This window comes from Eutrigla gurnardus (genome assembly GCF_963514095.1).
Source record: "Eutrigla gurnardus genome assembly, chromosome: 9".
Classification (NCBI taxonomy): Eukaryota; Metazoa; Chordata; class Actinopteri; order Perciformes; family Triglidae; genus Eutrigla; species Eutrigla gurnardus.
Genome location: NC_139923.1, coordinates 28,113,058 through 28,138,756, shown reverse-complemented (window position 1 = coordinate 28,138,756; position 25,699 = coordinate 28,113,058). Strand labels below are relative to the sequence as shown.

General features: G+C 44.7%; 1 protein-coding gene across 2 annotated transcripts; it reads left to right on the top strand.

Moving 5' to 3' along the window:
• Window positions 1-879: 879 nt before the first annotated feature.
• edc4 (enhancer of mRNA decapping 4) lies at window positions 880-25,378 on the top strand. 2 transcript variants are annotated; one of them, XM_084016731.1, is made up of 30 exons: window positions 880-1,081; window positions 2,977-3,139; window positions 3,529-3,640; window positions 3,801-3,900; window positions 4,728-4,914; window positions 5,192-5,339; window positions 5,424-5,528; window positions 7,702-7,814; window positions 7,911-7,994; window positions 8,069-8,164; window positions 10,206-10,305; window positions 10,460-10,640; window positions 10,830-10,896; window positions 11,057-11,148; window positions 11,294-11,469; window positions 11,649-11,728; window positions 11,938-12,073; window positions 12,416-12,717; window positions 12,802-13,026; window positions 13,350-13,451; window positions 13,534-13,677; window positions 13,901-13,937; window positions 14,028-14,175; window positions 14,736-14,891; window positions 16,121-16,236; window positions 16,317-16,482; window positions 17,152-17,338; window positions 18,628-18,847; window positions 19,840-20,003; window positions 23,186-25,378. In XM_084016731.1, the coding sequence occupies exons 1-30, from the start codon at window positions 994-996 to the stop codon at window positions 23,367-23,369; spliced, it is 4,179 nt and encodes a 1,392-aa protein (XP_083872857.1). In that variant the 5' UTR covers window positions 880-993; the 3' UTR covers window positions 23,370-25,378. The 2 variants fall into 2 exon arrangements, with proteins under 2 accessions (XP_083872857.1, XP_083872856.1); XM_084016730.1 differs by having other exon boundaries at window positions 7,702-7,816; window positions 7,904-7,994.
• The last annotated feature ends 321 nt before the right edge of the window (window positions 25,379-25,699 follow it).

The following is a 25,699-nucleotide window of genomic DNA, read 5'->3' as shown; positions in this document are numbered from 1 at the left end:
TCCGCAGGTCCACCAGCAGCTCTTTGTTTTATTGAGCTGATAGTTGTTGCACCATGTAACGAAGCTCTCCATCAGTCATCTGTGCTGCTCCTCGTTGTCTGTGTTGATGCATCCAACAGTGGAGGAGTCATTAGAAAAACATTCACAGACGGTACGAACCAGAACCGGAAATCTGCAGTGAGTGAAGAGGAATGGCCCCAGTATCGTTCCTTGAGGTGCGCCAGTGTTGCTAATCGACAACTCAGAGGAAGTTAGATGTACAGAAAGCCAACGGGTTGGTCATTGTGTATACCAGTCTTGTATCGTCTGCATGTCATCTAGGAATTTCATTGGCCTAATATTGTATTATTATACATTAATATATAATTAATACATCCACGTCATTGTCATTGGTTCCTACCTCGACGTCTTCTAATTACACAGCAAACCATGAGATCAGTCACTTTCTGACTTTTACCTTAAAATATAATTAAAAAAGATTTAATCAAATCCAATCAATATATATGTACATATAAATATACACACATGTATATATTTATATGTACATATATATTGATTGGATTTTATTAAATAAATAAAATAATTGTATTAAATAAATATAAATATACACATGTATATATTTATATGTACATATGTATTGATTGGATTTTGTTAAATTAATAAATAATTCAAATAATGTTATTATATAAATATACACACATGTATATTTTATTAATTTTTTTAAATTATATTTTAAGGTAAAAATGGTCAGAAAGTGACTGATCTCGTGCCTTGCTGTGTAATTAGAAGACGTCGAGGTAGGAACCAATGACAACGACGCGGACGCGGAGCGTGCAGCGCGCGGACCCTACCGGAAGTTTAGACGGTTGCTCTGGGTGAACTAAGGAGAACACTGACAGCAGCGTCGCATCAAACAAGAAATCATTCTCGTCCTCCCCTAAAATTAACCCAGTTTTCTCCCCTTTTCCTCCCCCCCTCCCCCACCTTTCACACATGGCGTCCAACTCTAACATAGACATGGAGGGTGCGACCCAGCACCTCCGGGACATCCTCAAGCTCGACCGTCCCGGGAACAGCGCCGGTAAGTGGGGACCGGGGATGAGAAGCGGGCTAGGCCGCAGATGCTAATGCTAACTAGCTAGTTAGCAGCTAACGTGAATTGATTTAGCGCGCAACATCGCTGGAGTAAAGTTAGCTCGGCAGCTAACGGAAACGCTATTTGTATGTCCGTAGATTTAACACGTATTTTCTCACTTAATGTTTAGTTTTGAGGTTTTTGTATCGAGTATTTTTTTTATCTGCGTTAACGGAGCTAACCTTCCGGCTAACTTATGTCTCTCAGTCATATTTTCTGGGGGAAAGGGAAAGCTAGGTTTCGTTGCTGCCGGGAAAAAAGTAGAGAAAATGCTCCTTTAATTAAATCGTAATTACCTCAAGGCACCTGCTCATTTGTGACCCCAAAGCGGTGAAGTCACGTGTGTGTGTATGGGTGTTTACACCGCATTAACCGGATTGAATGTTCCTGCTATCGAGAGTGGGTTTCAGCCTCCATAACTGCGTAGATGGTCGCTGTTTTTGGAAACACACAGATTTAAACATTTGTCTGGGATTTCTAGTAATATTACACTTTTTTACACTTGTCAGAAATTAACAATTATTGTGATTGGCTTCTAAGGGAGGATGGAGAAATAGTATACACAGTGTATACTCGATGTTTCCCCCAGTTTATCCTGCTTCTAACTTTTTATATCCTTTTTATTATATGATAATATAATACATTTCTTTGTGTAGCACCTGTAAAAACAAGAGTTATCAAAGTGCTTGGACAGACAAAGCAAAAGCACATAATATGAATGGTTTTATTTCGATATTTTATTTTGAAAATATTGAAGCAATCAAAACAATATTAAATGAACATGTTTGAAAAGGAGTAGGAAGAAGCTACTCAGTAATACATTTAACACATTCACAAACATAATAGCCAAATTACTTACATAAGTACATATTACCAACAATAGCAATAAAAAATAAAGTAAATAAACAAGAGAAAACCTAGTTATTGTCAGTGCCCTCCTTCTTCCCTGTACCTTCTGATAAAAAATATGTATAAAAGATAGGGAATTAAAATAAAAGATAGGATTATGTGCTGCTGAGGGGAAGAAACAATTAAAGAAAGACGATTGTTATTTTCTCATTATGTGATTAAAGGTGATGGCAACACCTTTAATCACATAAAAAGGTGTTGTCAGCTTTATTTTTTAATAACTGTGTGTATGATTGAATCAACATTTCAGGTGAGTAATAAAATACTTTCTCTGCATCTGAACATATTGTTCTTTTTTTTTCTTATGGTTCTGTAATAGGCGTGGATCTCTATTATTAGCAATAGAAATCGATGGCAGACTACTCAAATGACTCTTTTCTTTAATTTTTGGATTTGGCGTTGCGGGTGCAGAGTCGGTGTAATTAATAACATAAATGAGGGCTCTGTTTGACTGAAGCGTCCCTTTTTTTTAAAGGCATGGCTGTGAGCCAGCAAGCACATAAGCAGGGCTTTGGACCGGCTAAGCGTAAATTGAATGAAGTCATTATAAAGGTTAATGGTGCCGCCTGCAGTCTCCCTGCTGTGACAGATTGATATTGTAGTATCATCAGGATGCAGATGATGGTGACATGTTTTTTTCTCTCATGGAAGTTCCTCGTGTTTTACAGAACCGACTTAAAATCACATTTGCTTCTGCAAATATTTTATTACACATTTTTCCCATGAATATTTATGTGTGTGGCTTTGGTTGGACATTTTTAAAACTATAAATGTGAATTTTTAAAATGTTTTTGTTTTCTCTTGGTGAAATAATACAGTAAGAAACCTCCATAACAAACAGGACCTCTTTGCAGGTTTTCACTCCCCTGCCAGGTTTACATCGTTGTACAGTCCCATCCCATAACTCCTACCTTCCATGTCTTTTCCCTCAGATGCTGCGTCGAGCGACGGTCCCAGAATGCCGTCTTTTAACGGAGAGCTGAACGGGTTATTGGGAGCAGCAGGCCTCCTAGGAAGCACCGACCGGACCACCATGTCGGACTCTTCCAGACCCATCTCCACAGACCTCAGCAGCGCTCAGGAGTGTCAGATCATGTGAGTCGGTTTCTTAGAATCGCTCTTTGGTGTCTTCTTAAACCCAAATCTTGTTTACTCTTTATATTCAAAACCTGAAACAAATTGAACGCAAGAGAGGAGGACTTATTATTTGGTTATTTTTATTATTCTGTGAAGAAGCACCTCTTGTCTCCAATGAGGAAGCCAGTGATTATGGTGAGACGTACTGTTAACGATATGCCTATGAAAATAAGTAATAATTAGTAAGTGTTATGATCCAGAAAACTGAATGGTACATTCCAGAATCACATGCAGCACAATCTCAGAGATGTCTCGCTTCTATTCGTCTGCAGACGTTTTTATAAACACTAAATGTTGTTTTTTTTAATAAAGTAAAACCATATTGAACTTTTCAATTGAAATTCCAGTTGCCTTTCCGGCGATGACGGCTCCACCTGCATCCCCATCACCTCCAACAACGTGGAGGTCGTGGCGAGTCAAGACTCCAGCATCAGCAGCAAGGCTCGGGGCAGCAACAAGGTAGGAAGAGACCACATCATCGGCAACAACACACACCTGTATGCCAAGAAATGGAAATGCATGGAGCTGGTCGAGATGAGCAGAGCTAACTTAAAAGGAAATCATATAAATGATAACAGAAGTGCTTCGTATTTTAATGTTGTACATTTGTTTTTCACAGGTGAAGATTCAGCCTGTTGCCAAGTACGACTGGGAACACAAGTATTACTACGGCCGGCTGATAGCCGTGTCCAACGCCTTCCTGGCCTACGCCATCCGAGGTGAGAGGCAGTACTCCTACCAGCCAATAGAGACACTCAGATGCAGCGTAGAAACATGACATTTTCTTCTGCTTGAGGTGGTGTTTAACAAGTTACATAAAGGTGGAGGTGGATGGGTTTTTGTATCCTGCAGCAGAGAATGAAGCAAATGGTGACCCTGTTACTCTGGTTACTCATTTTAATTCAAATCTAAATCTGACAATAAAGTGTGTGTGTGTGTGAAAATGTTATGAAAAAGGTTAAAAGCTACCAAATAGGAGTTGAAGGACATTTCAATTTTAGTTTAATATTTTTGTGAATTATGGAAATTATGACTTCTATCTTTTATAAATGCATTTTTTTAATGTTGGACTGAGACAGCACTGTAGTGTGTGTGTGTGTGTGTGTGTTTTATTTAATTTTTTTAATTGAATTGAGAACAGAGGACAATCTTATAGATTTTTAAGAGCATGGAGAGAAAGACACAACGGCAACAGAGCGGTACATTTTCACGCAGATGATAATATTATATTAATAATATTTTCCCCGTATGGTGTCCTATTTTGTTCTGAATTTTGAACCTGGACTGGCCAGACTCGTGGGATTTCCCGACCCTGAAAACTCTCGCTTCTCCGGGAGGAAATCCTGCAGCAATGTGTCTCCAGTCTGTCAAAACGGGGGAAATATTTGGTTAACGTGAACTCGGGTAGAAAGTATTACTCACGAGAAACTGGTGTGCACGTGAGAGGACTCCAGGTTTTATCCTTTCCCATAATAATCCCTCTGCACTAACGGATGTTTTTGAGGCCATAGTTGCATAAATCACAATGCCTCTCTCACCCCATCAGGAGCCAACAACCATGCGATGATTCGTGTCCTGAGTGTCGGTTTCGCCGAGCGCTCTTTGCTGAAGGGCTTCACCGGCGCCGTCACAGATCTGGCGTTCGCCCACCTCGACTCCTCCCTGTTGGGTTGCGTGGACGAAGCCGGCAACCTCATGGTCTGGCAACTCACCTGCACTGGAAGCAAGATACTGTATCCTGGACGTGTGGGAGAGAGAGAGGGAAAAAAAGAGTGTGTAGGAGGATCTACGAGTGTCTCTGGAGTTGTAGTTGTTTATTTCATATTTATTCAGTTTTTACTGCAACAACAAAAAAAATCATTCAGCAGCTGTAGATGAACAGAAAAGGTAGCACAGTGAATAATAGAAAACGTAATAATCTCAGCGGTTGTGATTCTACCCAAACCTTTGTGGTAATCCATCCTGCTTTGCCACAGTTTCCGTTTAATTTTCCTGAAGCCGGGTTCACAGCGATCAGGTGGTGGTTCACATCCGACGCCCAGAAGACTCCCCGCTGAACTCCCACCGGCGCCTCATCTGGTGCCCGTTCATCCAGGAGGACAACGAGGAGAATCAGGACGACACCAGCCAGACTCTGGCCCTCCTGCACGAGGACATGGTAACGCCAGTGTTTGGTGTCACTATCGCATCAGGAGGGGAGAAAAGCATTCATAATTGTGTCTCCCCCCCCATCTGGATCTAGGCCGAGGTCTGGGACCTGGAGGTCTTGCGAGCCAACCACAGCAGTTGGCCCGTCGATGCCTCGGACGTAAAAGAAGGCCTCATCACAATCAAAGGACATAACCAGGTAGGAGTCAGCAATGCAGTACACTTTAAATTAGGATTTTTTTTATTATCGACTTAAAAAAGCATAAAAATATGAATCTGTACTACTTTTATAGCAGTTTTTGGAAGTGGACATTGTTGATGCTACACAAAAACTAAAAAAAAAAAGAATATTTTTAGATCATCTTTGACATATCCGAGACTGATTTAAAATCCTCCAGCCTCCCAAAATTAAACAGTGACATGAAGTAATCACACTGGCATTTAAAGGCTTAAACTCCTTGAAAATTATTTAAATGTTTGGTAGTTTTAAGCAGGAATTTGTTTCAGAGATTTATGCAAAAAAAAAAAAAAAAGCAGACCAAAACAACAACAAAAAAGAAGACCATTCAACTTGCAGTCCAAAGTAATGGAAGTGAAGAAGGAAAGTTTCTTGATGCTTAGAGTTTCCATCCATCCATCCATCCATTTTCTTCCGCTTTATCCGGTACCGGGTCGCGGGGGCAGCTGCCTGAGCAGGGACGCCCAGACTTCCCTCTCCCCGGACACTTCCCCCAGCTCCTCCGGGAGGACCCCAAGGCGTTCCCAGGCCAGCCGGGTGACATAGTCACTCCAGCGTGTCCTGGGTCTTCCTCGGGGTCTCCTCCCGGTGGGGCATGCCTGGAACACCTCCCGAGGGAGGCGTCCAGGGGGCATCCGATGCAGATGCCCGAGCCACCTCAACTGGCTCCTCTCGATGTGGAGGAGCAGCGCCTCTACTCTGAGCTCCTCCCGTGTGACGGAGCTCCTCACCCTATCTCTAAGGGAGCGCCCCGCCACCCTGCGGAGGAAGCTCATTTCGGCCGCTTGTATCCGGGATCTTATTCTTTCGGTCATGACCCAAAGTTCATGACCATAGGTGAGGGTAGGAACGTAGATTGACCAGTAAATTGAGAGCTTCGCCTTTCGGCTCAGCTCTCTCTTTACCACGACGGACCGATACAACGACCGCATTACTGCAGCCGCTGCACCGATCCGCCTGTCAATCTCACGTTCCATCCTTCCCTCACTCGTGAACAAGACCCCAAGATACTTAAACTCCTCCACTTGAGGCAGGAACTCCCCCCCGACCTGGAGGGAGCAAGCCACCTCTTTCCGGTCGAGAACCATGGCCTCAGATTTGGAGGTGCTAATCCTCATCCCGGCTGCTTCACACTCGGCTGCAAACCGCCCCAGGGCATGCTGGAGGTCCTGGCTTGAAGGAGCCAACAAGACCACATCGTCCGCAAAAAGCAGGGATGAAATCCAGTGGCTCCCGAACCAAATCCCCTCCGGCCCACGGCTGCGCCTAGAAATCCTGTCCATAAAAATAATGAACAGAACCGGTGACAAAGGGCAGCCCTGCCGGAGTCCAACATGCACCTGGAACAGGTCTGACTTACTGCCGGCAATGCGAACCAAGCTCCTGCCCCGGTCATACAGGGACCGAACAGCCCTTAGCAGAGGGCCCCCGACCCCGTACTCCCGAAGTACCTCCCACAGAATGCCACGGGGAACACGGTCGAATGCCTTCTCCAAGTCCACAAAACACATGTGGACTGGTTGGGCAAACTCCCATGAACCCTCGAGCACCCTGCAGAGGGTATAGAGCTGGTCCAGTGTTCCACGGCCAGGACGAAAACCGCATTGTTCCTCCTGAAACTTAGAGTTTCTTGAAAGCTTAAACTTTATGCTTTTGTTTTAGATTTTATGCTTTTGTGCTTTTGTCTCCCTGTTAATGTATTGTTTTTATATTTTTAGTGTTGTTTTTGTTTAGTTTGTTTGTTTTTTGTGTCTGTGAGGACCACAGTGGAAATAAGCCTTAGAGCTTTATTGTGTTTTTATCCTCGGTGATGACTCGGTGTGTAAGTGCTTATGTGCTCTTTTCTGTGCATTCACCAAATAAAATCAATCAATCAATCAATCAATCAAAGTGACGCCAACGAGGGAAAACCACGGAGCTCCTTTCAGTGTGGAGCATTTGAAGGCATCACGCAGATGAGAGTCAACACTGATGAGGCTCGCCTGCAGTTCCATCTACCGCCAAAGAGGCCGCTAGAAGCAACAATCTCACTTACAGCAGTTTTCTGGAGGTGGACATTTGTTGTCCCTAATGACTCGAGGGTAGTGAGTTGGTTTTTCCGTGTATTTTAAAAGTTAATGTTTGATCCCCCCAGCGGGTCAGCGAGGGCGCCCTGTCTCCGGACGGCACCGTGTTAGCCACGGCCAGCCACGACGGCTACATCAAGTTCTGGCAGATCTACATCGAAGGGTCGCAGGACAAGCCGAGGTAAGCATCAACGTTTATCTTTAAACGCTTCCCGGCCCTTCGCCTCTGTGTTTTTACCCACGTTGTATTTCCACTTCTCTGCTATGGGTCGTCCAGATGTCTCCACGAGTTGCGTCCTCACGGAGGACGTCCCCTCTCCTGCCTTCTCTTCTGCGACAACCACAAGCGGCAGGACCCCGAGTGAGTTCACGCCGCCGCACGAAGCACGTGTTCAGACGCAGGGTCTGGGTTTCACGTTCTCCTCCTCCTTGCAGGGTTCCTTTCTGGCGGTTCCTGATCACTGGAGCGGATCAGAACCAGGAGCTGAAAGTGTGGTGCACGGTGTCCTGGACCTGTTTACAGACCATCAGGTTCGAGTTTTACTCCGCCTTTAGAGGTCGGAGGCCTCTTTGGTGCACGGGGTCCTGTGTTATAAGACCGGACTGGTGGATTTTCATAATCAAGTTGATCGTGGTGAATTTCCGTTATCGGGATAATCCTAAATATCATCAGGAGTGACTTGAAAAAGCTGTCTAGCTCTCCGTTATGGTAGAGAAGTCAAAAATACAGTTCCAAAAATGTTTTAAAGTTTATACAGGGAGACTTCATGATTTATGATCCATTTATTTAAGATTATTTTATTGTTTTTCACAAAAAAAACATGTTCAGTTATAAAAAAAAAAAAAAGTTAAGAAAAATATTTTATTCTAAACAAAAAAATCTACTTTTAAGAGTTTTAAGCATATTTTGATGTTAATCGGGATAATTTCAAGAATCACAATTATTTTGTGAGGATATGCCTAATACATACTATTCTACACTGTATTATTGTTATTATTATTATCACATTGAACCTCATACTTTATATTAAAGGCGCTATATGTAAGAATGTGGCCAAAAACGTTACTACACCCAAATTCAAAACACGAGTCGTATCCGCCTCCCCCTCCACCCCCTCCCCTCCAGACTCGAGGTTGCCAGAGCTGTTGGCGTATCCTCCGTCAGCAAGCTGGACGGCGGTCGGGGGAGAGACGCACACAATGATTAAGTGGATAAACGGTCCGTGTACGTTGCAGCCATCCGACTTTCGTTTTGAAGTCAACAATCGCAAAACGGATAACGAGTCGTTTCCCGTTTTTCGCTTCAAAATAAAAGAACGAAAAATGGAAAAATGACTCGTATCCCGTTATTCGTTTTAAAAATGGAAAACGACTCGTTAACTGATATTAGATACTGTGTTTATGAATGGGATTCGGGGATGAAATAACAGGGCCATTTTTCATTCCAGATTTTGCCGTAGGCGTCGTCTTTTTTTTACCCGGAAGGCGCTGTTCAATTACCTGAAAGCCTACCTGAGACATTTAGGGGAGCTCTGAAACACTGTTCATTAACGCTCTGACAGCGTCTGACGCTCGTGTTTTGAAGTAAACCTACTGTTTTAAACTCGCACCAAAAGCGTTATGACGCTGACATAAAAGCGGAGCCTCCGCCACTCAGCTGTTGATCCTCGGTGACTGCCGGGATCTGCGCTCTTACCGACCGGGAGCCGCTCCCTGAGTCGGCCGCACCCCTAGTTCCGACGTCTATGCTGCTAACGTTTGTTTCTATGATCGAAATGAATAACGTTACTTGACAGTTCAAAGTATTAGAAATGTCCACTCCGTCAAGCTATGATGCTAACTTAGTTAGCCAAGCTCAACGTACCTGTCTAGGAGAAGAGAAGCCAATCCTGCATCCGATTTCAAATTCCTCTCAGCTTTCTACTGTCTCCACCGTTCAGATGCATCGCCTATATAGACCCTCGCTTTGCCTCGGTTTTTATCTTGGCGTTTTTGTGAATCATAACGAGGTCTTTTGGGTTTCGTTGCGCCATTGTAGCTCAGTCGAAACTGGCAACCCGTGGTTGCTCGGCAGCTGAGACTCTACTGACTGCAATGATTTGTAGACGCCAGTGGGTGGCGCCACGTGCCAAAACATGTTTTCAAAACATAAACAGGATTTGCGGTCCGCAAAATATTTTTTTAAATGTGAATATTTTGGCTGTACTGTTGTTGTTGGTGAGTTCAGTATGTTATATGATCATTATTCCTGAGTCTCTATGACATTAGGATGATTTTACAGCCAGTTGCTTTAGATTTCTTACATATTGTACCTTTAAATCCCATACTATACTTCTATATCACATTATTATCTTAATAAATAAATATATATATATACTATACTATATATAGTATATAAATACTTCTTATTTTATACTCTTTACTCTTGTCTGTGTTTCCCTCTCTGGGGATCAATAAAGGTTTAACTTATCGCACTAAACCAAAGAGAGTTAGGAGTTTTGTGGATGATTATTCCTGCTATCTAAGGTTAACTCACTCATTTACATATTTGTTTTAATATTTCATCTTCCAGGTTTTCTCCAGACCTGTTCAACTCCTCAGTCCTGCCGAGTCTGAAGGCCAGTCTGGACCTCGCTGCCGAGTATCTCATCCTCACTGACGTGCAGAGGAAGGTCGGCTAACGTCCAACAATAATTAGATATTATATTATTATGTTATTCCTTCCTCGTCACTTTGAGAACTTCCACTAAGTAAATTGAATCAGTTTGACGAAGGTCGTCATCACTTCTTCGTCACTAAACCCGGCTTCCTGTCGTCCCTCGCCAGGTTCTGTATGTGATGGAGCTGCGACAGGATCAGGAGAAAGGCAAGGCCACCTTCACGGCGGTGTCGGAGTTCCTGCTGACCCACCCGGTGCTCAGCTTTGGGGTCCGAGACGTCGCCCACAGCCGGCTGCGACACACCGAGGTCCTCCCCGCCGAGGAGGAGAGCGAGAGTCTGATCACAGGTGCGACCTCCTGATCATTCCCGATAATATCGTTACGTGGCGTGTTCTCCTTAGGATGTTCCAAAGATGTTACAGATATTGGCAAAACAAGCTCTCAGACTCTTCTCTTTCTGTTTTGAAAGTGGATATTAAATGTGTCGCAGCATTGATCCTGATAATCAGCGTTGCTTTGCATGTGTTTTCTTCTAGAGGGCACTCAGGGACCAACAGAGTCCAAGTCAGGAATCCAGATTAAACTCTACTGTGTTCACACCAAGTAAGATTTCTTCCCCCACAGTCGGACGTCTGCTTGTTTGGCTTAATTGTCCTTAATTTGGTTAAAGACGGTCGATGATGATAAATTCAAAATGAGCAAAGACGAGCTTTTTATGTGAGGTTTGGGGAGTCCTAATATGTGTGTGTGTGTGTGTTTTCAGGAGCCTGCAGGACGTCCAGATCTGGTTCCAGCCCTACTCGGGTTCCAGCTCTGCGGGCTTCCTGCCCCATTCTGATTCTCAGGATGGGTTTGGTAAGTATTTATGCAAATTACACTGAATCTAATAAACGTCAAATCAAAAGGATGTAAAATTGAGGTCAGTGTCGATTTAAATAAATAAATAAGACGCGGCTGCACAGACAAAGCAGTCTTTTTAACGTTTCCGTGTGTCCGGCAGGGTTCTCAGACGTCCTCACGGACCAGAGCTCTGACAAGGAATCAGGAAGCGGCTCCCAGACCGACCTGAGGAAGATTCCGGCGCTTCCTGCTCCCATCGACTTCCTGTCGAGCTCGGGCGCCGGCAGCGCCACCAAGCTGATGACTCCCGATGCCTTCATGACGCCGAGCACTTCGGTACGAGGCTGAAACGCTGCATTATATCATTTAAATCATAAATCACTTATGAAGGTTAAACTCAAAAAGATAAAGTCTTTGAAAAGCTGCTCTACAAATAATAGGACTTGGGAAGATGTTCCTCATTTACGTGGTTTACAGACCACCTTTCATTTGTGCTGGTTCGGGTTTCGTTCCAGGTACCGGCCTCTCCTGGCAGCAGCGCCAGCAGTCTCACCATCGTGACGGCGATCGGCAGCAACTCTGACTCGATCAGCAGGTGAGCTCTTCTATGCAAGAGAGGAAATCATAATTAAGAGACGGCGAAATGTTAATTTAAACGATGTCTGTTCTCTCAGTTGGAAATTGGATCATTACAGAACATCAGCTTCTTTCTTCCTCTGTTAATGTTCCGTTCAGAATGATTATTTATAGATGAACACGCCCACGTAGTCTCCTGCTGTAGTGTGTGTGTGTTCCTGTGTGCAGAGCGATGGACGACGTCGGTCAGAGTCCGAGCCGAGCAGAGAACAGCAGCAGCAGCAGTCTGGTGCTGTCCTCCACCAACACCAGCACCCCGAGACCTTCTTCTGCCGTGCTGCTGCCGGGTCTGGAGAGCCTGCAGGTAAACGCCCAGACCCCCAGAGGTCTAGATAGTAGCCCACATTAGTCCAGAGACCAGACCAGACTATGTGGAGGAACCAGAGACTGTCTGTGGTCCAAACAACAAGGTCTCTGCTGTATTTATGTCTAGATGACCTTATTTGGAGTGTTGATGGAGCAGCTACAATGTTAGCGTAGCCTAGCACCATCAACCAGACTCCATTCAGAAAACCAGCGTTTTAAAAGACAAAGCATGAGCATTACTTCGGCATCATTTTTTATACGTTTACTGCAATTAAATTAAGACGAACTTTCCAGCCGACGTGTTTCTTGCGTGAATACAGCTTCTCATCTCCACCTTCAGGCTTTAGCGCCCCCTAGTGGTGCCCTCATACTGGACAGCCCCGAGGTTCTGGACTCTCCCCTCCTGCCACCGATGGCCTCTCCGACCAGAGCCCGCTCCCCTGACGTCATCTCCTCGGCCTCCACGGCCATGTCCCAGGACATGCCGGAGATCGCCTCCCAGACCATGCAGCTGCAGCGTGGACTCGTGTCCAGCCTGGAGCCGCTGCCGCTGTCGGCTCTGCAGACGGACAGCATGGCGTCCGCAGCGTCGGCGCTGCACCTGCTCACCTCGCCGCGCACGGCCAACAGCAACAACAACGGGTACGTTCGTGACGAGAAACTAAAATGCATGCTCTAAACCTGATACAAGCATGGATTTAAAACCAAACTCTTTTTCTCTTTCAGGCTGTTGGCCCTCGAACTGGGCGGAGCCGACGGGCCGGTGGGCGGAGCCTCGGAGTCGGAGGCCAGACTCAGCCACACACCGTCTCTCCTGGAGAACGCCTTGTCGCAGGAGAACCCCGGTGGAGGCTCCTCGGACGGCGGCATCAGCCACACGCCATGGCCGGCGGCCCCGGACATCACCAGGGAAACCAGGAACAGTCTCCGGGACAACGGGCTAGGAGACTGGTGAATATATTAGAACAATATCTGACCATTACGTTAGTGTTTAGACTTTCTATCTGGACCCGGTTTTCCCATGTGACTAAGTGGAGCTTCGTGTTATCTAAAAGATTCTCTCACATTCCCAGAAGGAACTTATTTTACAGCTGCAGCGCTTTCACTTGAACAAATCGTTGTCCCTCTTCTTATTATAAATATCAAGTAGCAGCACATGAACAAGAAGATGCATGAGACGGGCAAGAGATGACATTTACAAGATAACCAGGTGTGTTTATGTGTGTTGACGTTTGTGAGAAACTTTGACCAATCACATCACGTGTGTGTCGTAGTTCCAGAGAGGAGTCGAATGACCGACACTTGAGCTCGCCGTACCACCGGCGCTCCTATCACCTCTCACAGAACGACAGTCAGGACGCCGGCGCCGAGAAGAGGTAAGTGCAGCGTTTATCGATCTTTTCCCCAGACGATTACGTAGATGACAGCAGCCGTCCTCACTCGTGTGTTTGACCCCAGTGACCCCGACGATGAGGTGGCCAGCCTGGCGGCGTCCTCAGGAAACTGTGGATCTCGTTCTTCTCACAGAATACCAGTGAAGGACTGGAAGAGTTCACCACGAGGCTCGCCCAAGGTGAAGAGGAAGACCAAGAAAGATGACGGGTATGTATCCTTAGCTTGGGTCGTTTCATTTTATTTTAATAACATTCTTTCAACTTTATACAACATTCAGAGAATTAATATGGCAGCAAACAAGTATTTGCAATGTAAAGATATAGTGGATGAAGTCCTTGTGAAGGTACATTCACAGAAAACATTTGCCGATTTAACTGCAGAATATATAAACGTAATACTTGAGTCATTGTTTTTCCCCTTTTGTTCTCAGAGAATCGTCTCAGTCCAGACAGATGGACTCTGTTCAGGTAAGGAGATCATTTATTAACTGCCACAGTGGTGTTTGGGCTCTCATCTACTGACATCAGTGCTTCACCTCGATGCTCTCCGTTCTGCAGATGAACGCCGAGGTGCAGGACCAGCTGCTGATGCTCCTGTGCAGCCAGCAGAGGGAGCTAACGGACCTGCGTGGACAGATCGAAGCCATGCAGAGCACCATCATGGCCCAAGTGGAGCACGTCCTCACCAGCCACCACGAACAAGAACGTATCCTTCCGCATCGCAACGTTTGGTGAAAAACTAGAGGACGACGGTTTTATATCACAATTATCCTAAATAACTGCGACTTAATCACTTTTGCCACTGACTCTTCAAGCAAAACACATTCTCTTCCATCTCATAACTATCCATCGCAGCGTTACCAGTCAGCGAATGTTAAATCTGATAATACATATATTTATCAATCGCTTTCTATCAAAGTGCTGTATAACAAGACTATAAGAGTAAAAACGATCAATTAAAACAGCTTTAATGAATTTTACAGTTCAGTAAAAACATTCACAGTAAAATTACAATTTAAAAAAATAATAATAATGTACATCACCATCACCTCTTTCTACTCAGTTGAATCTTTTCCAGTATATTTATTTTTATATATAGTAGAGAATATGGGAGCTTTTTTTTTTTTGCACGATGTGCTAGATTTGCATTTACATTTTACAATTTTACGTCACACATAGTGTAAACCGGTTTTTATCAGCTTTCCCAGCAAAGTTGTTGCTTCCCCCGTATACGTCGTGTGAGCCTTGACCTTTCGGCGACCTCAGAACGCCGACTGGAGCGAGTCCTGGCGGAGAATCGGAGTCACCAGCAGCAGCTCCAGGAGCAGCTCGGCCAGCAGCTCGGCCACAGCCTCGGCTCGGCGCTCACCAACCGGATGGACAAGGTGCTGCGGGAGGAGATGAAGAAAAGCGTGCCGTCGGGTAAGAAAACCACACGGACGTTTACGACTCCACCAGATGATGGCGCTGTTGCACCGTCGAGTTGTTTGCCAGTCACAGACTGGAGTTTTAAGTTTAAATCCAAGCAGTCTGGTGTCCTTGGCCTTCATCCACTTCTAAATGAATGCTCGGTTTTTGCATTTCTTCACCTCCTCTTCTGTGGTTCTATAGAAGCAAAGACGATTTCTTGGCCACCACGGCTCTCTGTATTCAGTTTTTATAAAGTCATTTTCACAATATTGTTGGAGGCGTTGTGCAGCGAAGCAGACGCCTGAAGTGTTGTGAGCAGAAAGAGGATGAGGGATGATTTATTGGCCCATGTCTGATGTTTGGCAAATAAAGCGACGTCCACCGACGCCTTTCTGGTGTGATGCATCAACTTTTTGGGACTATATTTCTGCACTCAAATGCAGTGAGTGTTTGTTTGAGGCGAAGGTGTGTGAACTTGTTTGTGTGTGTGAGGAGCGTTGCTATACCCCCCTGGTATTTGTAGTCTATTGAGCAATTAACAAGGAGAGGAAGAAGGAGTGAGACGTGGTGCAAATGAATTAGTAACGATCAAACCTCATCTCAGGGTACGAGATGTCGAGAACCTCTCTGATTCCAGCAGCCAAACTCTCCACAGCCGTCGGTGTGAGGTATTAATAGGATTAAAGGCTGGTTTATGTAAGTTTATGTGTCGCTGCGGCTGTAAAAACAGACTGGAGTGGCCAGCTGTGACTGAATTAACAGACAGCTGAGACGAGGACATTAACAAAGAACCCGTATCCGATGAGGTCATGTCATGGCTAACTGCCTTAATAAGGTCAATCTGACAGATCGGGTCAACATTCGCTCTAAACGTTGATAGTTTTATCTGCTTTGTGAAATGCATTGGTGCAGCATGGAAAGAAATAGACACACGAAATGTGTGTTCTATGTGATGACATAGGCTGGAAAAGCATGGAAATGAACCTTGAAATGCTTGGAAGGTGCTTGAATGTGACTTTGTAGAACGTGGAGGAACCCTGAATGTTATTTTCATGCTCACCCAAAGGCATAAAAGAAGAAAATAGGTAGCTGAGGTGTGTTTGACGCTGACAAACTTTGTTTCCTGCCCTCTGAATTTGAGAATAAGATGTTTATTTCTTCGTGTCCTGCAGCCCTGATCACACGCCTCATTACTGGGGAGTTGCTGCTCATCTGTCCTGCTTTTCCTTTCCCCTTTGCAGCGATCTCTAAGAGCCTGGAGCCGGTGACGGGTCAGCTGAGCAGCACCGTCGCTGCCAAGCTGACCGCCGTGGAGATCAGCCTGAAGGACAACGTCAGCAAGGTGGTCAAATCTAAGGTAAGCGCGTCCCGTCAGGAATCGTCACCACGCCGCCCCACCTCTCCACTTCCTCACTGTAAGCCACTTCCTGTCTCCAGAACACAACGGATGCGATCGGCCGGGCGGCGGCCGAGGCCATGCAGGGCCCGATCCAGGCCGCCTACAAGGACGCCTTCCAGAGCATCGTGCTGCCGGTCTTCGAACGAGGCTGCCAGTCCATGTTTCAGCAGATCAACGACAGCTTTAAACAAGGCACACAAGAATGTAAGGCTCTCTTTGTTTGTCTGCATATACAGATATTGATAGAACCTTTTTAGTCACTTTATTGGTTGTTACTTAGAACCTCCAATTTCAAGGCTTGGAAATATTTATCTGGAAGTCTATTCAATAACCATCTCTTTCAACAACAACAAAAAAAGATCTCAGGGACATCCTTTGTAAAATCTCCTTTTCACTGAATCCCTGCACTGATGTGTTGATCGGCAGACTATTTATTCTGCTCATGCCCTCCTGGACGACCTTGGGAGTCTTCCAAGGTCGTCATAAAGTGTGTGTTAACATTGTGCATTAACTCGTGCATTGCCTACTCTTGAAAATATATTAATTATATTTTGGAAAAAATAGTTGCTTACCACTAACTGGAATTTGAGCTCGAGGATGATTTTAACCTTGAAAAATATTTCCAGGAACATTCTCTTACATTAATGGACAAAAATAAATAGATATATAAAGTGATTTTGGTAAACATGAGGGAGGTTTGTGTAAATCTCTTATGATCCTTTTTTAAGGCAAAGCAAGGCAATTTTATTTGTATAGCACCTTTCAGCAACAAGGCAATTCAAAGTGCTTTACATAAAGAAGAGATGCATATAAACAAATAAAACATTAAATAAAATAAGTAAGGGACTGATTCCCTCCGTTCCCCCCTCGTAGACATCCAGCAGCTGGAGACTCACATGAAGACCAGGAAGCAGCTCCAGCAGGAGGCGCGGGACCCCGTGGTGGGCCAGCTCCAGCAGATGATCGACAGCTTCCAGAGCTCCACCGATCAGCTGACCAACAACATCACCACCAACGTCCGGGCCGAGGTCCAGCACCAGATCCAGATGATGGTGGGGAAGTATGTACCCAGCCCCTTCTGTCATTTAACATGTTTACATATCTCCCAAAAATATAGTTTAAATTAATACTTCAGTGTCTAACGTAAAAAAAATAAATGGATATCCAATCTACACATTTACACGGGTAATTGTATACAAATAATAAGTCAATAGGATTTAATGTTAACTAAGTAAATAATAGCAGTAAATAAATGATAATGCTTACTTATTCTTTCTCCCGTGTTTATCTATCTGCACATACACATCAAAAGGTATAAGATAGTGTTGAAAATAGCAATAATCGTAAAAATAAAAAAGGGAATAATAATGATGATAAATTGCCCAAAAATTAAATAACAATAATAAATAATACAATAAAAAAAAAATAATAATCATCGTAAAAATAAAAAAGGGAATAATAATAATGATAAATTAACCAAAAAAATAAATAATAATAATAATTTTAATAATGAAACATTAAAATAAAATGGAATAAATAAAGAAAATATAATATATATATATATATATATATATATATATATATATATATATATATATATATATATATATAAAAAAAATAAAAAAAAGAACCAAAAGAATCATGGTTTCACTTTTCAATCCTAAAGTAAGAAAAACACTGGCGTTGCCTACTGAGTCCTCTGAGTGGAGCATCACATTTAAAAGAATCCTGCTGGTAAGTGATGAAACTCGCCCTGATTGATCCGATCTGCATTGACTGACGTTCCACGCAGATATCTGGAGCAGCAGATATGGTATCAGCTGCCAGCAGCTTGATCGCAGCCCATCGAGGTGTGTGACGGTCTGCAGAGCAAGTCTTAATTCGGAGGCTAATGTAGGAACATAAATTCGATCAAGTCTCTCGTTCCCTCTGCAATTAATTTCGTGGCCTCTAGAGTTTATAGATTTGTCGGAGCGGAGAGGAAGTAGTTGGTCGTCTGAGAAACTCCTGAAAAAGGAGTGACAACGGCTGCAGAGCCAGGTAGTTTTACCTCGGAGAGTCAAAGTACTGGTTTATTATTTATTTTGAATGGTAAAAAAACATTAAAAGCATTGGAGAAAAAGATTAAAACAAGCCAATAAAATGCAACATTTTAAAGATGCATGAAAACAAGAATATCAAGGAATAGAAATTAGAACAATAGAAATTTACATTAACCTTCCTCATTTCTGTACTTTTCAAAAATAGATCTTTTTGTAAATGTTTTCAAACATGCATTATATTCATGCTTAGTTTAGGAAACAGCAGAATAATGGATGATATGGAGGATAAACCCTCTTTCTCCCCCAGTTTGCAGGAGTCTATTCTTAGCCACGTGCAGCGGATCGTCAAAGGGGAGGTGAGCCTGGCCATGAAGGAGCAGCAGGCGGCGGTCACCTCCAGCATCATGCAGGCGATGAGGTCAGCGGCGGGCACGCCCGTCCCCACGGCGCACCTCGACTACCAGACGCAGCAGGCCAACATCCTGCAGCTGCTGCAGCAGGGCCAGCTCAACCAGGCCTTCCAGCAGGTAAGACCTGGATGTTAGTGTGGTGTTTTCAAGGTTTGGAAAGTGCTTGGATGTAGACTAAAGGTCTTGAAATGTGTGTTGTATGTGATGACATCTATGATAGAACAGAGAAAAGAAGATCTCCATATCTGAGGGACTGAAAACAGCATTTTCTGACATTTCTTTATGAAAAATGACTTTTGATGATGAACAGATGATGAAAATAGTTGGTGATTATATTTCTGTGGATCTGTTAGTGGAATTAGTTTTCCTTTCATTTGTGGTCCTTCTGTAAAAAGCTGTCTCCAAACATCATGTTGGTTGTTTAGAGGACAATAACATCTCATTTAATGTGATGAACAAGTGACATCATAAGTAGACTGAATACTGACCATTGGATTGATACCAATATGGAGTTTACCACAGCTGGAAGGGGCTGGAAAAGCATGGAAATGCACCTGGAAAGTCCTTTAATTTAAAGGTGTAGGGACCCTGACTGTCCCACGTACACCAGCAGGGATCCGGCTGTGTGCGGACTCATTTTTGTATTTATATTTTATTATTTTATATTATATATATTTTATTTGTAGTTATATATCTGAAATTAGGGTGTAATTCCTTGTGTTTAAGCCCAAAATAATTGTGATTAGCATCCCGATGATCATTAAAATATGCTTAAAACTCTTAAAAATGGCATTTCAACGCACTGGAATCACTTTCCCTTCCACTTTCTGAGAAACAAAAGAAAGAAACAAGAAAGTAAACAATCCGTATTTTCAGATTCAGAGCCCGTTGTGACCTGTTGCCTTATGGGAAAGGGTTTGTTCGGTTTGTAATACATGAAATGTTTTTGTTCTTATAAAGAACGGTCAGGCCTCCAGCAGCAGGAGTTTCTCTTCAACACTGTTTGAACTGTTAAAGTAAATGGATCCGTTAGACGTGAACTGTGATCCGGACCGTTTAAGTCTCTCTCTTTAAAGTTGGGGCTTTGAACCCCCCCTCTGTCGTTGCAGGCTCTGTCGGCGACGGATCTGAACCTGGTCCTCTACGTGTGCGAGACCATCGACTCCCAGCAGGTCTTCGGGCAGCACCCGTGCCCCCTCAGCCAGCCCGTGCTGCTGTCGCTCATCCAGCAGCTTTCCTCCAACCTCTCCACCCGCTCCGAGCTCAAAATCAGGTGAGGTCATCACACTGTCTGTTTCCACCGACTTCCACCCGCGGTCACGTGAGAAATGAGGTTCACGGCGTTCACCTCCCGGACGTAATGGATGAACCCAAAATAAACAATCTGGTTGTGCTTTAATTACAATAAACGGATTAAAATGATGCCGGAATAACCACGTAATGCTGACAAGTTTTACAAAGTGCTGAGTCATGCTTTGTTAGGTACAAGACAACTACTGTTAAAACGCTGGTTTTCTGAATGGAGTCTGGTTGATGGGTGCTAGGCTACGCTAACATTGTAGCTGCTCCATCAACACTCCATATAAGGTCATCTAGACATAAATACAGCAGAGACCTTGTTGTTTGGACCACAGACAGTCTCTGGTTCCTCCACATAGTCTGGTCTGGTCTGGTCTCTGGACTAATGTGGTCTACTATCTAGACCTCTGGGGGACCACAGACAGTCTCTGGTTCCTCCACATAGTCTGGTCTGGTCTCTGGACTAATGTGAGCTACTATCTAGACCTCTGGGGGACCACAGACCATCTCTGGTTCCTCCACATAGTCTGGTCTGGTCTCTGGACTAATGTGGGCTACTATCTAGACCTCTGGGGGACCACAGACAGTCTCTGGTTCCTCCACATAGTCTGGTCTGGTCTCTGGACTAATGTGAGCTACTATCTAGACCTCTGGGGGACGACAGACAGTCTCTGGTTCCTCCACATAGTCTGGTCTCTGGACTAATGTGGTCTACTATCTAGACCTCTGGGGGACCACAGACAGTCTCTGGTTCCTCCACATAGTCTGGTCTGGTCTCTGGACTAATGTGGTCTACTATCTAGACCTCTGGGGGACCACAGACAGTCTCTGGTTCCTCCACATAGTCTGGTCTGGTCTCTGGACTAATGTGAGCTACTATCTAGACCTCTGGGGGACCACAGACCATCTCTGGTTCCTCCACATAGTCTGGTCTGGTCTCTGGACTAATGTGGGCTACTATCTAGACCTCTGGGGGACCACAGACAGTCTCTGGTTCCTCCACATAGTCTGGTCTGGTCTCTGGACTAATGTGGTCTACTATCTAGACCTCTGGGGGACCACAGACCGTAGTGGCCGCTGACGGACTCTGATTGTTATCATCGGTGTCGTATGGAAAGCATCCTACTGGAAAATAAACAATCACAGAATTATTGATAATCTGCTGTACCTGTCGTTAATACAACCTCACCAATGACAGCACTGATCAATCTCACCTGCATGCGTCTCGTATCACCTTCAGCACATCGTGTCTCACACCAGTTACAACACGGCAGCCATGACTCGGGTAAACCTCATCTCCATTGTAAATCCATGACTCCAACCCCGGACCTGCTCCGTCTGTAGACCTGCTCCGTCTGTAGACCTGCTCCGTCTGTAGACCTGCTCCGTCAGCGTTCGCTGTTATTCCAGAGAGCCTCACCTCCATTCATAACCTTTTTTTTTTATATAAAACCTTAAAAACCCTAAAAACACCTCGGTCAGGATCCGCTGCAGCCACTGCCTCCTGCTGCTAGTATATAATCTAAATCTGTGCCATCTGGAGGGAGAGAGATGAGGCCAGCAGGGGTGTGGTCCAGGTCCAGGTCTGAGGTCTGGAGGGGGGGCACGATAGACTGTTACTGCTTTCAACATCTTCCATACTTTAAATATCCCGTGCTCTCGTGAGAAACTGCAAGTCAATCAGTTCATTGATTTGATTTTTCTGTTTCTGCTCAACTTAAAGGAGACTTCCCTTTTTCTGTAGTTTCTTAGAAGAAACCATAAACAATCTCAAAGAGAGGCTCTAAGGCCCGGGATCAGGTCTAACGCCGGCCCTGGATCAGGTCTGACGCCGGCCCTGGATCAGGTCTGACGCCGGCCCGGGATCAGGTCTGACGCCGGCCCTGGATCAGGTCTGACGCCGGCCCTGGATCAGGTCTGACGCCGGCCCTGGATCAGGTCTGACGCCGGCCCTAGATCAGGTCTAACGCCGGCCCGGGATCAGGTCTGACGCCGGCCCGGGATCAGGTCTAAGGTTGGCCCGGGATCAGGTTTAAAGAAGGCAGAAGGTCAGACAGAGATGGCGGATATCCGGCTGCAAACATGAATGGAGAGTTAAATGTGAAGACGGGGGGCAGATGGTCGCGGTGTAACTCTAATTTCTTGCCGCCGTCGTTCTTTGAGCAGAAAGTAATTCTCGGCTTTCCACGGCGAGGGCGAGCGAGGCCGGCGGGGGCGAGCGAGGCCGGCTGACATTCAAACTGTGAAAGATAATTGAGACGCTGACGGAGGCGTCCTCCCTCGGTTGCCGACAGCTGCTCCAAAGGGTCGGAAGTCGACCTCGCGGCGCTTTCATCCGAGTGAACGAAGCCGGAGATCTGAGACTTCTTTTTTCTCCACGTCGAACACAAACACAACGAAGTTTTAGACTTTTAAAGGTGCTCTAATACGCATAACTTTATTTATATAGCAACTTTAAAAACAAAGTGCTTTTGACAGCAAAGCAGAGCACATTAAAATCCATACACATAATTATAGACACGTTAGAAGAGCAAGAGAAATATGAGCTAAAAAGACAATAAATATTGATAAATATAATTGGATTCAATCACGATAAACACTAACAATAAGTTAATCGTGGGGGATTTCTCGTTATCGGGATATTTGTAAATATCGGGACTTTAAGAAGCCGTCTAACTCACTAACGTGAAAAATAGATCCTGATTTCTTTTAAATACAGGATACAAATATATATTTTTGAAATATATTAATCATTGGATACCTTTTATGATTCATGAGCATCTTATTTAAGATAGTTTTTGACTAAAAAGCACGTTCACGAAGAAAAGATTTGTCTTATTCGTGGCACGATAACAGTATTTCTTTCTAAGTTTTGCTGCCATGTCAGATAATATTGTGAATGATTTTGGACCAGGGTAATCGTGGGGGTGAAACCTAAAAATAAAGTTGAATTAATGACATTATAAATGTATTTCCTTCCTGGATAAATGGGTCCGGGTTCATAAGGGTTAATACGCTGTTTTGTTTATGATTAATTTGCAGATTTATTTTGGTCCATCCACCAGGTGGTTCCGTTGGCTGACGACGACCCGAGGAAAGACTCGGAGCCTCTAGTTGTGAGTCCTCCGGTTCTAACGAGTCTTCTCTCTTGTTCAGCTACCTGGAGGACGCCGTGATGAACCTGGACCACGGAGACCCGCTGACCCGAGACCACATGTCCTCCGTGTTGGCCCAGGTCAGACCGAAGCTGTTCGCCTTCCTGCAGCAGGACCCCCACAGCCCGCTCAGCAAGAGGGCGCGGCGCCTGATGATGATGCTGCAGGGTCTCGTCAACCACTAGCCCCTCCTCCTCCTCTGCAGGGTGGCGAGGTTCACCAGTCGGCGTTTTCAGAGGAGGCGGCGCTTTGTCGAGGATGGGAGCGCCGGCTGGAGGGAGGAAGACGACGTGCTCCTGAATGACTTGAGAAGAAGGTTCCCTCCAGTCCACCTGCCCCCCCAAACCCTGAATCCAGCTCTGGTCCCAGCCCCCCCTTCTGTTCCTCCACCTGCATCCGTGAAGTGTCAAGTTAGGACATCGTTTTTTGTTTGTTTTGTTTCCTGGACATAACTTTTCAATGCAAGACAATAATGGTCTGGACAAAACTCCTTTAAGTTCACTGTAGATTCTTCAAGACATTCATTACTGCTGCATTCTGGGAGTCTGTCGCGTCCCCTTTTTGTCCCCGTCACAAAAAAAGGCGAGCCTGTAATGTCTGTAGACATCCATACCGGCCGACTCTCCTTCTTCAAACATGCATAAGACTGAAGAATGTTGGGCCGCGAGGCCGAACGCCGCCACCGTTCTTTTCCTTTTTTGTTTCGCCGCCTTCCTCCGAGCCGCCGGTCCAGACGGGTCCCGGACGCCGCGATGCTTCGGAGCTCCGGGACGGACAAAAAAAAGAAGACGTGTCCCGCCTCCTCGTATTTAGGCCTTGAGAGCAAAACCGCCGGCTTCTTCTTTTTCTTTGTTCGATACAGAGCCAACCTTGGAATTCAGTTGCTGCAGGATTTCGCTGCCCTCAGTTCAGGTTTATTTTTTTTACAAACATCCAACAAGATAATCCCAGCAACCGAAAAAACGCACCGAAAAAGCCATTTTTATCTCGGTGGCATATTTCCTTTTCAGTTATTCCTGATTAGGTCGGAGACCACGGCGTCCCTGCCAGACCGGATCAAACACGCTGGATTGAATTTGTTCCTTATTCGCGTTCGCGTTCACGTTGGAAAGCTCTTTTTTTCTCTTCATCTTGGCCTTGTTTTTTTGCAAATGATTCTAATGGGTGTCTCCGAAGGATACAAATAAGATTAAAGGATGAGAAATAACATTTTTTTTTTTTGTTGTTGAAAAGGTAACAAATATTTGCGACGGTCTTCCCGGCTGAAAAGAAAATTCCTCCTTTTTAAAGTCTGAAATGTCGAGTTCGGCAGCCGTCCATGTGTACAGCTCTGTAATCAGACTTCTCCCTGTGTCTTTTCCTTTTTATATATATATATAAATATATATAAATATATATATATATATATATATATACACACGTTTAGCATTTATAAGACTTGTACACTTGCTTTAAGAGTTGTCAAACTAGTTATAATACATAATAAAACACTTCCGGAGCATAATAATGATAAACTGATGCTGATGTTTTATCCGGTAATAAATGATTATGTGCAGTTACCCCTCACGGACTGTAGGAGGCAGCACTACGTTGGTCTACTCACCCTTCGAGTCACTTTTGGGAGTTTTCAGAAATCATTCCTGGTCTCAGTTGTCTGTTTTATTTCAGCACCTCCTCCTCTCCTTTAGCGGGGTGACCGCGCCCTCGTCACTGATTGTACAAGTAAAGGTTCTGTTCGTTTGGCCTCCGCGTTTTAGATTTCTGTTGAGTTTGGATTCGTCTAGCGAAGTGCCTTATTGTATTTCTTCACGTTGCGTTGAGACGTTTGAGCGTAGCCGTTTCCTGTTTCCTCCGACAAACGTTTGATCTGACGCGAGGCTCAAACGGCGGCGGTGGCGTGGGGAGAGTCTGAGTGTTTTTGTTTGCATTTTGAACACCAGGACGGCTGATTTAGACAGATTTATTTGTGTGATCGTGAAACAGAAAGAGAGAGGTTCTGTCCCGACCCCGCGACCTTCACCTCTCAGTCCCAGACCCGGTTTATAGTCCTAGACCAGAAGGACGGGGTCACTCCTGCTTTACTGAGGCTCGTGTGATTGTTTGTTTTCTCTCTTTCCATTCTGCTTGGATGCTTATGTTGTATCTTTTACAGTTTATTTTACCCTAAACATTTTTGGAATAAAAAAAAGAAAAAGACTTGTTCACTTCATTGTCTTTATTTTCGTTGGAGGACTTTTTATTTACGTCCTTTTATCTTCTTCTTTTTGGATGAACTTCCTGAGCTTTTTAAATCCCCGGTGAGGTCATCAATACGTCGCCTTCTGTTCCCGTTCTCTCCCCGTTCACTCTGAGGTCATCTCTCCTCTGAGATGACCTTCAGCGCCGCTCAGAGGAGGAACACCCGTTCTGTCTGTCGACCTTTTACACTAACGATGTTGCAGAACAAAGCAGTGAGGAGACTGCAGTGTAAAAGGCAGCGTAGAAGGATTCTGGTGCTGCTTAATTTAACGATCGA

Coding starts and splice junctions, on each gene's coding strand:
- edc4 (XM_084016730.1), top strand. CDS start 994: ATGGCGTCCAACTCTAACATAGACATGGAGGGTGCGACCCAGCACCTC. Junction 8,165..10,205: donor ACCTGTTTACAGACCATCAG/GTTCGAGTTTTA, acceptor TTCATCTTCCAG/GTTTTCTCCAGACCTGTTCA. Junction 13,678..13,900: donor AAGACCAAGAAAGATGACGG/GTATGTATCCTT, acceptor TTTTGTTCTCAG/AGAATCGTCTCAGTCCAGAC.